We start from the raw sequence: 14131 nt of genomic DNA, 5'->3' as shown, positions 1-14131 counted from the left end.
TCGCTCATCGTGCACAAGCAAGGGATATGACAGCTTTACAGCAAACGAGAAGTGAGGCGAGGGAGGAATGGCGCAAAAACTGTACTCGCCTATGTGTGCTTGCGGGGGTTGAGCTCTGGCTCTCTGGTCCCGCCTCTCTACTGTCAATCAACTAATGTACAGGTTCCAAAGCCTACTGGGCTCTCATATCTACACTTGAAACTGTATGGAGTCAGCCTCCTCCACATCACTTCCAAATGCATTCCATTTGTCAACCACACTGCCACTGTAGGCAGTGCAAAGTGTTGTAGCGAAGGAAGCGAGATGGTAAAATAACCCAGGTTCAGTTTGACGAGAAGATAGCGAAACATTTACCAAAGTGCGATAAAAATTACAATTAGTGGCAAAAATATGGAAGCGGATGCTGCAGTGTTGATGTGGAGTTGATCAGAAAACTTCAAACTCAGATATACGACCTTTGTAGGTGATGGTGACTTCTGTGTACAATAACCAATGGTGCTGGACCATATTAACAAGGTGGAAAAGGCAGTGTATAAATCACTACAGCGAGAAACTTAACACGGCTACACAACTTCCAGAAATCAGCTGTCGAAGTGAAGGAATCAAAAAGGGAAGAGCAGACGAATGTCACTGGTAAAACTGTTTGACCAGTGACACTGGCAGTACCCTGCCATTGTGAAGATGGCAGGATACTGCACCAAAACAATCACGGAAAATATCAACACTGGCGGGAAGAAGAAAAATAGGAATGCCGGACTGTATATCGTGTAACGTCCACTGATGAGAAGCCAGTGTACAAGCACAGTTCTAAAGGAAAAGATTTGGCGTTTCTACAAACAAGACTTAACAGATGGAAAGCCCCCCTTGATCACAACAAAATTTTGTACAATTCCAGCTACCGAGCAATCACATGAATGAAATCTGGAAGATACGATAATCTTGTATCTTAGAATAACAAGAAGTGTCTGATGGGGAAAGACTCAGAAGCCAAACTAGTCTACACCAGCGAGTTTGGAAACTCGCCCCCAAGCAGATTTGTTGGTCGCCTCCATGATTGACTTCAGCATCGCAACAACAGCGATCAACTACAACGTCGGGTATTCGAAGGGCCCCCTGGCCACCATCCTTGTCTACCTTCGATTTGTACTCACTAGATTTATGTGCCCCTTGAGGAACTAAGAGGAGGGGTAGAAATAGCTTAAGCCACTATCCCTTTGAGACATTTTATTGTCTCAATGAACGTACTTTAACCGTCTACGTCCGAATGGTACCTCAACAGGAAGAATGAACATGCAACAACCTACCAGACGCACCACCAAGTCGAGACAGGTACCTGAGGAAGCAGATAGTTATGAGGCTGCATGGCGTCTTAAGTGTCATTGCAGTGCCACCTTGAGGACCCACATTTCGGACCAATTATATTGGGTTAGTATGTTCTAGTGTATTTTATGTTTTTTTTGTCATTTAGGCGATTTGCACTGAGCAAATCTCCGTGCAATTATTAAACATTTTACATATTTAACCAGTGCCTAAATATGTACAATATACCATTATAAAATTTGTATTTGATAAAAATTTCAGTTTTGAATGGACATGTTAAAATTGACGAGGCTCTCTGGGGTCGATCGCCGGATGGAATCTACTTGGTCCGAGGACGGGTTGCATATTACAAGGTCTATTAAAAGAGGCTCTTTTTATTAACCATTTATTGTGAACATTCACAATTAAATTTAGACATTTCACACTTCATTTTTTATTAAAAACCATTTTACACCATTACATTTACGGAAAATGGTATCACTCATAAAAAGTCTAGTTCCGATTGATCTAAACAATAAAACTATGCAATGTAGACATTTTTTCGCAAGCAAAAATTAGTCAATTGAATGTGTGATGAACAGGATTGGTTGCCCGGGGTCATGAAGGAATACTATCAGGCGTCATAAGAACTCCATTACACAAACACCAGAATAGACTAATTTGCGTTATCTGATCTGATATTATATAAAAAAAGACAAGATTAAGTTACAGGGATATGCATGATTAAACAAAACCAAGATCTGCTGTTGATATATAACGTTAGTACTATAGATCAAAATTAAAAATTTAGAAGAAATCGTGAAAGTCGTGAAGGAGGAAGTGTTTTTCACTTTCCGTCAGAGGCTCAAAGGATTTTACACTTCTGGGATGTCCACGGATCTCCTCCAGTAGCTTAGTTATGCCAACCATCTGCCGCTCCCTCGCCCTGAACTCTGCATACCTGTAAGAAAAGCATCCATAAATTAGTATAATTTATCCTCAGTGTTAACACCGAGTCAATCATTTACATGTTAACCTAGGCAACATGAAACTCCGCCCGAAACGCTGTGCGTACTAGTGGCTTTAGATATACAATGTACTAGCTCTATCTTTAAGTTACAAACAATGTTGGATTTATCTTCAATGTACCTTTACACGAATAAAAAATCTAATCCAAATTAAACAGCACATTTGAGTTACCAAGTACGTGTATAAACTTGAGAGCTCAAGTCGCCATGATTAAATGGGAGATTAACAGATTTTGTAAATGGGCACTTGAAGGTCCTAAGATATTATAGCATCAAACTACTAACTTCTGCGCATGGGGCGAGTGTAGGTTTCACCTAAGAACTTTAATATATTTAAAGTCTATGAAAGATTATAGGCCACCAAACTGAAGACAATTATACTCTTTTTGTAAAAAGAGACGCAAAATTGGTTTAAATTGTATAGTACCAAATTCTACTTTCCAATTGTCTACGTTACTATATGCATGTACGATCTTCCTCACCGTTACAATAATTAAACAGGAGGATGGGCTGGTTATATTAGTTTCTTAATAACTTAATTGGCCGTTTATAAATGTTAAAGCATGTAACTGGATTATCAAGGCTAATTTTCTAAGCAAAACCATGGCTCAGAAAATTACCAATGTGCTTTTGACCTTTTCCATTACCACTCACAGGGCGAATTTGAGGGTACACCATGGACAAGAAATTGTTATAGTTTAAATAAATTTTAGACCAGATCAAGAGAATTTTTAAAAAGATTAATAAAGTATCTGCAAATTCCTAGTTGACAAATTTTTGCTTCCAAGCACAAATTTATATATATTTAGAAATAAAAGGAGTAATATACTCAGTGTATCTGGTATAAAGTACTTTATCGAGTACATACTCCGTTTTCAACATACAAATTCGGGTAAACAAAAAAAAAAAAAAATAGTTCTTTAGTCAAGATACGGAAAAAATTTAGAAAGACTCACCCCTGGCGAGGCATCATTGTTCTCACGAAATAGGTGACAATGAAGATTATCATCATCAGCGAAAGTGTAACGGCACCTCCTATGGCCCAGATAGATTGCACGAGGCTTGCATCAGCGTGTTCAACGTTGCTGCTCCACGTCGTAATATTACTTTGAATTAGGTCGTTTTGGGCCAAAAATTCTTGCTCGAGAATTAGGAAACTACTGTTATTGGCGGCCGTCATCTTTACTCTGGGATGTGTCGAATATGTATTAACCCTCTTGTCAAACTTTGACAGCAAACGTACGCTGATCAGCGTCTTTTTATCACCGGCCTTTGAGAAAGTCCTCTCTAATCCACCCCCAAAATATAATCTTGACACTTTCCAGACAAACTAAATGGCCTTGAAAAGCAGTATCAGTCACCTAACCAGTTACGCAGAACTCACTGTACTAAGTGATTAGGAGTAGTCGAGTCTTCAAATAAACAGAACCTCGTGAAGATTATTTGCTTGAATCTTTGGATCGCATTAAACTGCTCAACAAAGGTTGTGTTCAAAATGCAATTTGGTAATGCCAACGGCTGGCCAGATTGTTCGGTTTATTTTGAATAAATTAAAAATTGCCTAATCGGTCAGCAGTTCATTTGATATGGATGAGGAACTTTTACTATTGAGAGTAAGCAATATAATGTTTCAGGTCAAAGATATTCTTTGGAATAATAACAAGATGCAAACCAATAGCCATTAATGTGCAACCCGTCCCTCACACTAGGCTGTTTAAAGCAGCGTCCGTCCTCCCCAGATGCAGTCATCAATCTTAACATATTGTGTATTAAAAATTGGTTTGTTCTCATAAATACAAATTCTATGTATACTTAGGCGTAGGTTAGGTTAAGTGTTTAGGTTCTGTTGGCGATTATTTGTATTTGAAGTACGTGGGTGAAGCATTTATAGACTTGCGGTTCGAACAGAGGACGTGAGCGAAGCACTTGTTCCGGAAGTGTTCGGACGTCATCAGTTGTGAGTCGTCTGTAAACCGCTTTTCATTCATAACCAGGATGTTTGGCGGCTGGATTAACGAGCTTCTATCTTTGTATGCGAGGAGGGCTGCATTGTGATCATTGCAGATGCGAACTGGTTGGTAGTACAAGGATTTCGCACTCTTGAGGCCCGAGTTCGAATATCATTTGAACGATACTGATCAAAGTATAAAACAAAATATTTTCAAGACTTATTCGTATTAGTCGTATTTGAATAAACAGCCCGTCCTCCAAACAAAGAGCCAAAAGTGATTCCATGCACCCGCCAAACCCCCTGTTTATGAATGAAAAGCGGTTTACACACGACTCACAACTGCTGACGTTCGAACATATCCGGAACAAGTGCTTCACTGACGAATTTTGTTCGAATCACAACGCTATAAATGCTTCACCCACGTACTACAAATACAAATAATCGCCAACAGAACCTAAACACCTAACCTATGCCTATATATACACAATATGCTAATATATTATAATATTAATTTATACTTGAGAAAATTCCCGTTTTGAATAAACAGGATGTTAAAATTTATGAATGCGTCTGTGGGGTTGACCGCTGAATGTAATGGACTTGAGTCGAGGACGGGTTGAAATAAGCATATTCAAAGGCTAGCCTGGCGCAAACTAGCTTGTGCAATAGTTGTATTTTATAGGACAGTTGTTAATTATGACAAAAATCCCGCAACGATTATTTTATTTAATAATTATACAAAATGTCCTTACTTGGGTTTAATGGGAATTCATGTTAGCCACATGTTATTATCAGTGGGATTTTTTGTTTTTGGTCATACATATGGGATATAGGCTCCAAGACTGGTTTACGCCAGTATGTGTATTATACATAAGATGACCATAGCAACATTGTATATCTTCGCCGTATACAAGGTTCTCCTAACTATAGCCTGTATTATAAAATATGTATATCCCTGACAATTTAAATATCCTCATTTCTGTGAAATCATTAAATGAATGGTTAACGTTGAATTGGAAATCATCTGCTGGCCACTGTTGCCGAAGTGAAGCATTTCCATTTTAGCTTTATACACTGTCCGTAGCAAAGCTTATTTTCGAGACAATGATGATGCTGATGCAGTCTCCAATCCAACACCAAACACAGAGTCGCTCTCTGACGTGGAGGTGTCATTAAGAGAAGAGTCTGCGAGGGAAAAGTCGGGAGTAGGTAGGTGATGTGAGCTGCTCTGTCTCTGGCTAACATAGAGCTGCCTCCGTTCCCAGAGCCATGTCACCGGCCACTTCCAGCTGTGACCTGTTAAGGGAAATGTTAAACCGTTGATTCACTTCATTCTCAAGTAGATATCAGAGTCATTCTAGCAATATAAAAGTGTTAAAAAGATTCCACGTTGTGCAAACAATTGATCAATATATGCAAATCAAATATTTAAGAGTTAAGTCAATATTACTTTGTACGCACAAATATAAAGTAGATTTGCTTCGAATTTAGATTACACTTATGTTTTCAAAATAAATAAACACGTGAAAACTATTTATATTAATTTAAAACAAAAATGGGAGATAACATTGTTACTTGCGTTTAAGAGCTTGATACAGGTATGCGAAAGAAAACCCCACAAGGACAAAAGAAAAAAATATGACAACAGCACGCCAGATCTCTTCCTTAATGGCGGACAGCTTAATCGTCTCTTCATCTTCAGTGGGCGGCAGCACTGTAGGTGCGACCGGTAGGCAGTCATTCCTGGCAGGCACATCACCTAAGATCCTAGTCAGCGTGGAAAGGCTGGGATCGACTTCATCTCCAAAGGAATTTCCGGCGTTCCCGGTAGGAAATTGATGGCTGCAGTTTGCTTTACTTTCTTGGAGTCCGTAGACGGTCAGGTTTCCGTCAAATGTGACATTTGTATGGGAGACATTAGCATGTCTGCCAGCTGTTCCTGCATGACTGTCTTTGTCAATATTCTCTAGATTAGCCATGGATAAATGTGTATCTTTAATGGTGTCTCATTGCACGATAACGTCCAGAATACAGAAGGGTCTTGTGTCGTCGTCTGCGAATGCTGGAAAGGTAAACAAACATTAACCCGCCAAATACCTTCCCACAATGCCTCAGGCAAGCCCCTGTTTGCTTACGTGGGTCGTCTATTGGTGTATTTTAACATTTATCTTTGTTTATTATACTCAAGTAATTATATATGTCGCATTTTGACAAGAATTTTGAATGAATTGGAATGAAAAAGTGTATGAAAGAATTGGAAAGTTAAAATGAAAAGGACTAATGTGCAACGCTGAGGCGATACTGCCATTATAACTTTAATATCTTGTCTCACCTTATTTCTCTAAGTGGCAAGTCATGAACGAATGGTTTTATATTCATACAAATTGTGATATTGTACTGTAGATAACACCAGTCTACAGCTAAAAATAAATGTGAAACGAATGAAGTCAATCTTGACTAATTCTGGGTCACTGAGAACGGAAATGATGTTTTCAAATTGCTGATTTAGCTCTAGTTTACATCCCAGACGTGTCTTGAAGCTGTTTTGCTACATAATGGCAGTGTTTTGCCATCAATTGCATTTGGGTTTGATGGTTATACATATGAGGAAAACTGTTGGCAACACGAAGCGGCTTTTGAGGTGCATAAATGATGACAAACGTCAGTGGCAGCTGTGTGGCGACTTACAGGTATTTCAGTCCGTCCTCCTAAGATTTCCCAACGTCAAGAAAACGGTCAACTTAAAGTTTCCTCTTCTAACCTTCCAGAGGACCCAAAACAGAAAACGGAACAGTACGTCACTTTTGCGATCCGTTTCCATTTTCTGGTACGACAGTTTTTGGCCTTACACTTACGAGCGAAAAGCGACTTTCTTTGTAAGAAGACAGGTTGAGGTTTGGCTCTTGTGATGGGTCTGCAGGATGGATACACACTGTGCTGCTGGAGGGTAGAAATAGCCTAAGGTACTCTATCCTTTTCAGATGTAACTTATTGTCTCAATAAAGGTACTTGAATGTGCTGCTGTTTTTGTTGCGAGTGGGATAGTCGTGCGAGAGGCTGTCACTGTGTTGCAAGGATGTTATTACCGCTTCTCGCATATAACACGACTGATAATGAGCAATTTTAATAAATAAATTACCCCCCCCCCTCTCCTCACATACGGAATAGAAGTAAAGAGGTATGAACCCTTACCGAGCTTCCTTCAAGAGCCGATGGAATACGATTGATTCACCTAAATGGATGAGGCATATACAGGTTCTTGGTTCACATAAGAATAAAAGGAAACTAGCGAGCCTATTGGCTCCACACATCGCTGCTATTTATATCAACCCAGACTAATTCATGTGTGTCTAACCTTCGTTTGAAACAATCAAGGGAACCTACATCTAGGACGTTACTTTTATGATGGTTTCCTTATATCCCTTTGGGCAAATGACGTTGAGGTAATAATGAATCAACATTGAAAAAAGATACTTAAACATGCTTTAGCCGCTAAAAGTTGGAGACCAGATGCTTGGGGATAGCCTCAGCCAGCTTTGCAGGGTCAATAGTCTGGAGTACGGAATGGACATAAGCTGGTTGGGATCGGTCCTTTTAGTCATATTAACTTGGAGGGGGGGGGGTGCCTGGTAAAATAGTGATCTCATCCACGAAACCTGTGAAATGTGGCTGGTAGAGACCCTAGATCTGAGTATATAAATAAATGGAAATGACTGGTGGACGTTTTGTACTGCCCATAGATATAGGTTTCAGATCTAAACAAATCATAGCTATTTATATACCATAGCTTTTTTATACTATACTTTTTATACTTTATTTTATATATAAAGGTGTTAGAAAGACAACCAAGGACCAGAGTTTTTTTTATTTATTGTCAGAGCTTATTCAAAAGTACAGCCCCATAATGTGTAGGCAAAAGTTAGTACCAATACTCGTAGCCTGATAAGGACTAGGAGTATTGGTACTAACCCTATCGACCGGAAAAGTAGCAGTAACCCAAGTTGATACTCAATTTACTTGTCTGCTGTTACTCTAATCAGTTAAACTTTTCTATGGCTGGAAAGAAACTAGTGAGGTTGGTGGTGCCCCAGGAAAGTTATCTGAAAGTTTCCGAGAGTCTGGGAAAGGACAAGACGGCAATCTGGGTTAAGTATCCTCCAACTTGCAGAGTCTGCAACCCATGAGTAGGCTAAGTAATGCTAGGTGGGAAGAAAAAAAAAAAAAAGTTCCAACTCGTCCATCCAGCCATTGTTATTGAACCGGGAATCTTTCCATCTGACCAGGATCCTTTAATGTTTACTCAGCGTGAGTGACCAGGTCTGGAAGCCTTTGCGAGCTTTCAAACAAGTCCCAGTGGCAAAATGGCCAACATAAACGCCAATTCAATGCGAAACACATACGTTGCAACAGATTTAATGTCATCACTATCCTACCAATTAGGAACAATGAAATGGTTTAACACTGATCAAAACCACGTATTAAACTAACTTTTTTAATAATGGTCTAGGACTGACAAGCGTTTTCTCCATTTTCCGATGTATGGTTAACTTCAGCCTTTAAAATCGATCAGCCTTTTTTAACTCTTAAGCCCTCATTTAACTACAAAATTGAAGTAAAAGTAAAAGCCAGTTTTGTAGTACGTTGCGTGAACATTCGTTAAGACTACCACATTAACTCAACACTTTCAACCTTAAAGTTAATGAATCTGTTAAATAGAACATTGAGTACTGAAATTTTAAGTTAACGTAGCCTACTACCTTCTGGTCACTATTTTCAGTATGTGGTTTGGGAGTCTACATCCAGACGATCTACTGGTATTTACCCGATATATCTTTAGGTTCTTTGAGAGCGATCTTATCACGTTACTGTGATCCTCATGTATGGAGAAGAGATTTTCCAAAAGGAGAGAGGTCAAAGTAACTAACATTCTGAAAGTAAATTTAGTCTCTCTACAATTCAGCTGAAGTAAATATGGTAGACAAAACCATTTATTATGTCTTAATTTACCACCTATGATATTAAAACTAAAGTACGCTGTTATCACTTTTATTACATCTGCTCTATTTCTCTGGTAGAATTTACAAAGAAGGCTTTACAGGTAATGTTACTTCGCCTATTGCATAGAGGCATTCTAGGATATGCGGATCTACATCAAGGAGCAAGGTTTGAATGATTAACTGCATTTGTTCAGTATTAGGAGTCAATAGATTCCCCCTTAATAATTTTTGCCAATAATTAGGAAAATTTAAGAGGTTTCCGCCTGTACAACCTGCTGGGCATCATCTGTGGCAACCTGTTGGGCATCCGCCTGGATATCTGCAGCTTCCGCCTGGATAAGCTGTTGGGCATCTGTAGTTTCTGCCTGGGTATCTTTCTTGGCAGGAGAAAGGGCTTCCGCCTGGGTATTATCTGCGGCTTCTCCCTTGGTAAGCTGCTGGGCATCTGCCTGGGCAACCTGATGGGTATCATCCGTGGCTTCTACCTTTGTAACCTGCTGGGCATCTGTAGCCTCCGCCTGGGTATCTTTCTTGGCAGGATGATGAGCTTCCGCCTGGGCATTATCTGCGGCTTCTTCCTTGGTAAGCTGCTGGGCATCATCCGTGGCTCCCACCTCGGCATCTTTCTTGGCAGGAGAATGGGCATCCCTCTCTACATCTTTCTTTCCTTCTTCCAGAGGAACGTGCTCTTCATTGTCAACGGCTGCCACTTTCTCCGCTTCACTAGCTTCTGTCTGGTCATCTTTCTGCGAATCTCCCTCTGCTTTTATCTGGGTAGCCTCTTGCGAAACCTCATCTGTCAGGGACGCCCCTTTTTTAACCTCTGAAGTTCCTGCGTTCTCGTCGTTATTGGATCCAGTGCTTGCGTGGGCAATATTCGCCTTTTCTTGTGGTTCCAGCAAAGGGTCATCAGAGATCTCTGGGAACCAGTTCGGGAACAAAGCTCCTAGGCGTCGTCGAAGGGGACTTCGGGGCCAAGTTCTCCATGCTGCTGGGAACACAGGTCGGAATTAAAATTTATGTAATAGATTTAATCCAAAATATGAGAAGCTTACGCAAGTAAACATTTATTTAATATTAGTGTAGTTTAGGGGGAACGATTAAACATTTTAACCAGGAGTAAGCATGTTGGCAATCCCTTAAAAAGTTCCCTCTACAGTAATCCGATGCTGCCATTGTGAAAAAATGCTGTTAAGATTATTTTTTTTTTAAATCTGGGAAGAGTAACGCTTTAATATTAAAGGATAAATATGGGAGCAAAATTAAGCTTTGATATTGTCCAAGATTCATAGGACAGTTAAATTTATCCATAACTTAAATCTCCACGTTTCTTTCACAAATTTAAAGTTGCGAAGCAGTTTAAAGACTAAACACCTACTTACAAGTGCAACACATTTAAGAGGTGGGGGAACCTTACCGCTCTTTAAACGTTTGAAAACGTACGCAGCCACCATAATAGCCACGATAAGAGCAACGCAGACTATTAGCCAGCGCCTTATTTTGGCTTTCTCAGGATCCTCTGGTTCATCTTCAAGGATGTCAGAGTCTGCGTCAGTCCCATTAGTGGAGTTCAGGTAGGGCAACCAGCTCAAGAAGTTGAATTTGTTGTGGGAGACGCCCTGGATGATATTTTCTTTGGGTCCCGAGCTGGCTTCAGTGACGTAGTGTCTAGACTCGCTAAGGGGCCCCGCCGAGTAGTCAGCATCAGCCACAGTCAAGTTAGCCTCGTCACCTTCAGACAGGTCGAGATGTCCTGGAGACACGTCGACCGGGTGAATTTCTTCATTTTCCATATTTAAAAGGAGACGAGCACGTATCTGAAACTATAATACGTACAAGATCACAAATCAACCTGGAAGCTCCATATTAGCAACAAAACTGGAATTTTATCAATCAGAATGATAAAAATGCGAAACTATGTTCATTAAAACAAAAAATTATTACAGCGTCAGTAATCTCGCAAAGCACCAATCGTCACCGTAAAAAGCCTCTTACACACCAGCCGCAAAATATATTAGGAAAATCGTGGAGAACCTACACTAGTGGCGACCGTTGTCACAGTGCGACGCAGTTCTCGGCGACGTGCAAGGAAACCATCGCTCCATAATTAGCAAAACAATTGAGGATGGTAGAAACAACTTAACGGGTAATTCAATCATGCGCAGCGGCCGCTGGCTGTCTCCGTTCAATGTTGTAGGACACATTTTTTCTCGCAAATCGTTTAATTTAATAATTTGCTTTGTATTGTAGAACATCAGTAGTTACATTGAGAGAACCGTATATTTTAGAAAAAGCATATATTGTCAGCCTATCCTCATAAACAAACGCCAACTGCTCGTTAATCCTCAAGTGCTTTGTTCACGTCCTCTGTTCGAATCACACCTCTATAAATGCTTCATCCATGTTCTGAAAATAGCCAGCCCGTCCTCGAAACAAAGACTTCAAAAGTGATTGCATGCATCCGCCAAACTCCCTGTTTATGAATAAAAACGGTTTACACAAGACTCACAATTGATTTCGTTCGAACACTTCCAGAACAAGTGCTTCACTGACGAATTTTGTTCGAATCACAACGCTGTAAATGCTTCACCCACGTACTACAAATTCAAATAATCGCCAACAGAACATAAACACCTAACCTATGCCTATTTATATGCACAATATGCTAGTTATAATATTTATTTATATTTGAGAAAATTCCCATTTTGAATGAACAGCATGTAAAAGTTTATGAATGCGTACAACCCGTCCTAGACTCAAGTCCATTACATCCAGTGGTCGACCTCACAGACGCATTCATAAACTTTTACATGCTGTTCATTCGTATCGGGAATTTTCTCAAATATAAATTAATATTATAATATATTAGCATATTGTGCATATATAGGCATAGGTTAGGCTAGGTGTTTAGGTTCTGTTGGCGTTTATTTGTATTTGTAGTATGTGGGTGAAGCATTTACAGCGTTGTGGTCCGAACAAAATTCGTCAGTGAAGCACTTGTTCCGGAAGTGTTCCAACGAAATCAGTTGTGAGTCTTGTGTAAACCGTTTTTATTCATAAACAGGGGGGGGGGGGGTTGGCGGATGCATGGAATCACTTTTGAGTCTTTGTTTGGAGGACGGGCTGGAATGCGTCTGTGGGGTCACGGGAGACATCTCCCGTCACGCAGGGTGCAGTCGCACCTTCACAGATCTCCAGTATCAGCTCTTGATACTGGTAATGGCTCAAAAGGGCCACCACTTACGGGCTATTCATGCCCGTGCCACCTTTTGGGTAGCTGAATCTTCATCAATCAATCGTCTGTGGGGTTGACCGTTGGATGTAATGGACTTGAGTCGAGGACGGGTTGCTGAAAATGCTTCACCCACGTACTTCAAATGCAAATAATCGCCAACAAAATCTAAACACCTAACCCAACCCAACGTACGCCTAGCTATACATAGAACTTCGATATATATATGACCGAAACGCTGCGCGTACTAGTGGCTTTACAAGAATGTAATTACTTTGCTATGTATCCTCACAATCCCAATGTACCTTCTTGTGTGTACAAGAAGGTACATTGTAGTACGTACGTACTACAATAGTACGTACAGAAGTACGTACTGTACGTACTACAAATGGTAGTACGTACAGAAGTGATAGTACTCAAGTTCAAGTACGTTTATTGAGACAATGAAATACATCTCAAAGGGATAGTAGCTTAGTATTATCATTCGGAAGGAAGAAATAGCCTATCTTGTCGAGCATAGCAGATTGTTCTGCCGAATCCAAGCGTTCATGTTTTGTATTACTGAATTAGCCAAAATGACATTTCTGTTCAATAGGTAGCGATCAATTTTCTTGCATGACATTTATAGTACACCATAAGTACAACACGAACTTCTTAAAGTACACTTCATTTATGGCACATTTCACCCAGAGCTCTTGTAGGTATATGTGGAATGTGTGTTGATAAATGTAGATATTTGTTGGAATTAACTTTGACAAATTGTTTTCAGCAATGTCTTTTTAAATAACCCATCCTCCAGAATGAGAATGCTGTGTAACAACTATTTGATCGAACGTACAAAAATAGACTGATGCAGCTCCTCAACTCGTCCTCTTAAAAATAATGTCAATTTTCGCTCGTATGCACTATGGCCAAAAATGGACATAATTTGAAATTAAATCGCCTCACAAAAGTGATGTACTGTTCAGTTTTCTGTTTGAGTCCTCCGGCTTATTCGGAAAGGTTAAGAGGAAACTTTCAATTAATGTTTTTCATGACGTTTTGAAACTTTAGGATAATTTCCTGCCCTCCTAATCTACCAGAAGACCCTTAATTTACTGTTTTGGAAAAAAACTATCCCAAATTTATTTTCAAATCTTTTTCAATTTCGAATTAGGTCCATTTTCGGCCATACGGGCAAACAGCCAAATACAGGCGTAATTTGTAGTTAATGTTCATACTTTGTACTAATAATTTAGTAGAGGGGACGAAAAAGTTTCGTGCTACTCTACTAAGCTTTCCTAGGCCTAGTACACAACACATACTAAATTAGGCCTAAGATAGCTTATATTAAGCCTAACGTTGCATATTTAGATCAAAGGCAGGTATAAACATCATATTTAGACCAAAGGCCGGGTACTCGTCACCGACGCCCCCTCCCTTTCTGGCTTGTTGTCGCCGTGAGGGGGCTTAGTGGGCGGCTGCCTGAGTGTGATGCTCCATGGGTCAGTCCTCTGTCCTTTTGGAGCCTTATGCTCCGGCTGCTGTCATTACCAATCTTGCCAGAACTCTTTTCCTTTTCCTTGTGTTTCGTTTTTCTACCCCCCCCTCCCCCTCTTCTCCTTTCTAATTGTCATTTCCTGCC

At 40.1% G+C, this 14131-nt stretch overlaps 1 protein-coding gene and 1 long non-coding RNA gene across 6 annotated transcripts; both read right to left on the bottom strand.

Moving 5' to 3' along the window:
* Positions 1–2120: 2120 nt before the first annotated feature.
* LOC123757026 (uncharacterized) lies at positions 2121–6359 on the bottom strand. Its single transcript, XR_011229731.1, has 3 exons — positions 5858–6359; positions 3284–5574; positions 2121–2260 (listed from the first exon to the last, which is right to left on the bottom strand). It is a non-coding gene; the product is annotated as an uncharacterized lncRNA (long non-coding RNA).
* Positions 6360–9310: 2951 nt separating this feature from the next.
* Positions 9311–11449, bottom strand: LOC123756837 (uncharacterized). 5 transcript variants are annotated; one of them, XM_045740211.2, is made up of 3 exons: positions 11314–11449; positions 10693–11098; positions 9311–10263 (listed from the first exon to the last, which is right to left on the bottom strand). In XM_045740211.2, the coding sequence occupies exons 2-3, from the start codon at positions 11066–11068 to the stop codon at positions 9524–9526; spliced, it is 1116 nt and encodes a 371-aa protein (XP_045596167.2). In that variant the 5' UTR covers positions 11069–11098; positions 11314–11449; the 3' UTR covers positions 9311–9523. The 5 variants fall into 5 exon arrangements, with proteins under 5 accessions (XP_045596167.2, XP_045596165.2, XP_045596168.2 ...); XM_045740209.2 differs by having other exon boundaries at positions 11275–11386; XM_045740212.2 differs by having other exon boundaries at positions 10693–11092; positions 11275–11364.
* Between the last annotated feature and the right edge of the window lie 2682 nt (positions 11450–14131).

The sequence above is a fragment of the Procambarus clarkii genome, chromosome 26 (genome assembly GCF_040958095.1).
Source record: "Procambarus clarkii isolate CNS0578487 chromosome 26, FALCON_Pclarkii_2.0, whole genome shotgun sequence".
Taxonomy (NCBI): Eukaryota; Metazoa; Arthropoda; class Malacostraca; order Decapoda; family Cambaridae; genus Procambarus; species Procambarus clarkii.
The sequence above is the reverse complement of the archived record's forward strand: the minus strand, read 5'-3'. Positions and strand labels throughout refer to the sequence as shown.

Excerpts from the sequence above, each read along its gene's own strand:
- LOC123756837 (XM_045740211.2), bottom strand. The coding sequence starts at position 11,068 with ATGGAAAATGAAGAAATTCACCCGGTCGACGTGTCTCCAGGACATCTC. Across the intron at positions 10,264-10,692 it reads TTTCAAACGTTTAAAGAGCG|CATGGAGAACTTGGCCCCGA; the intron begins GTAAGGTTCCCC and ends TGTTCCCAGCAG.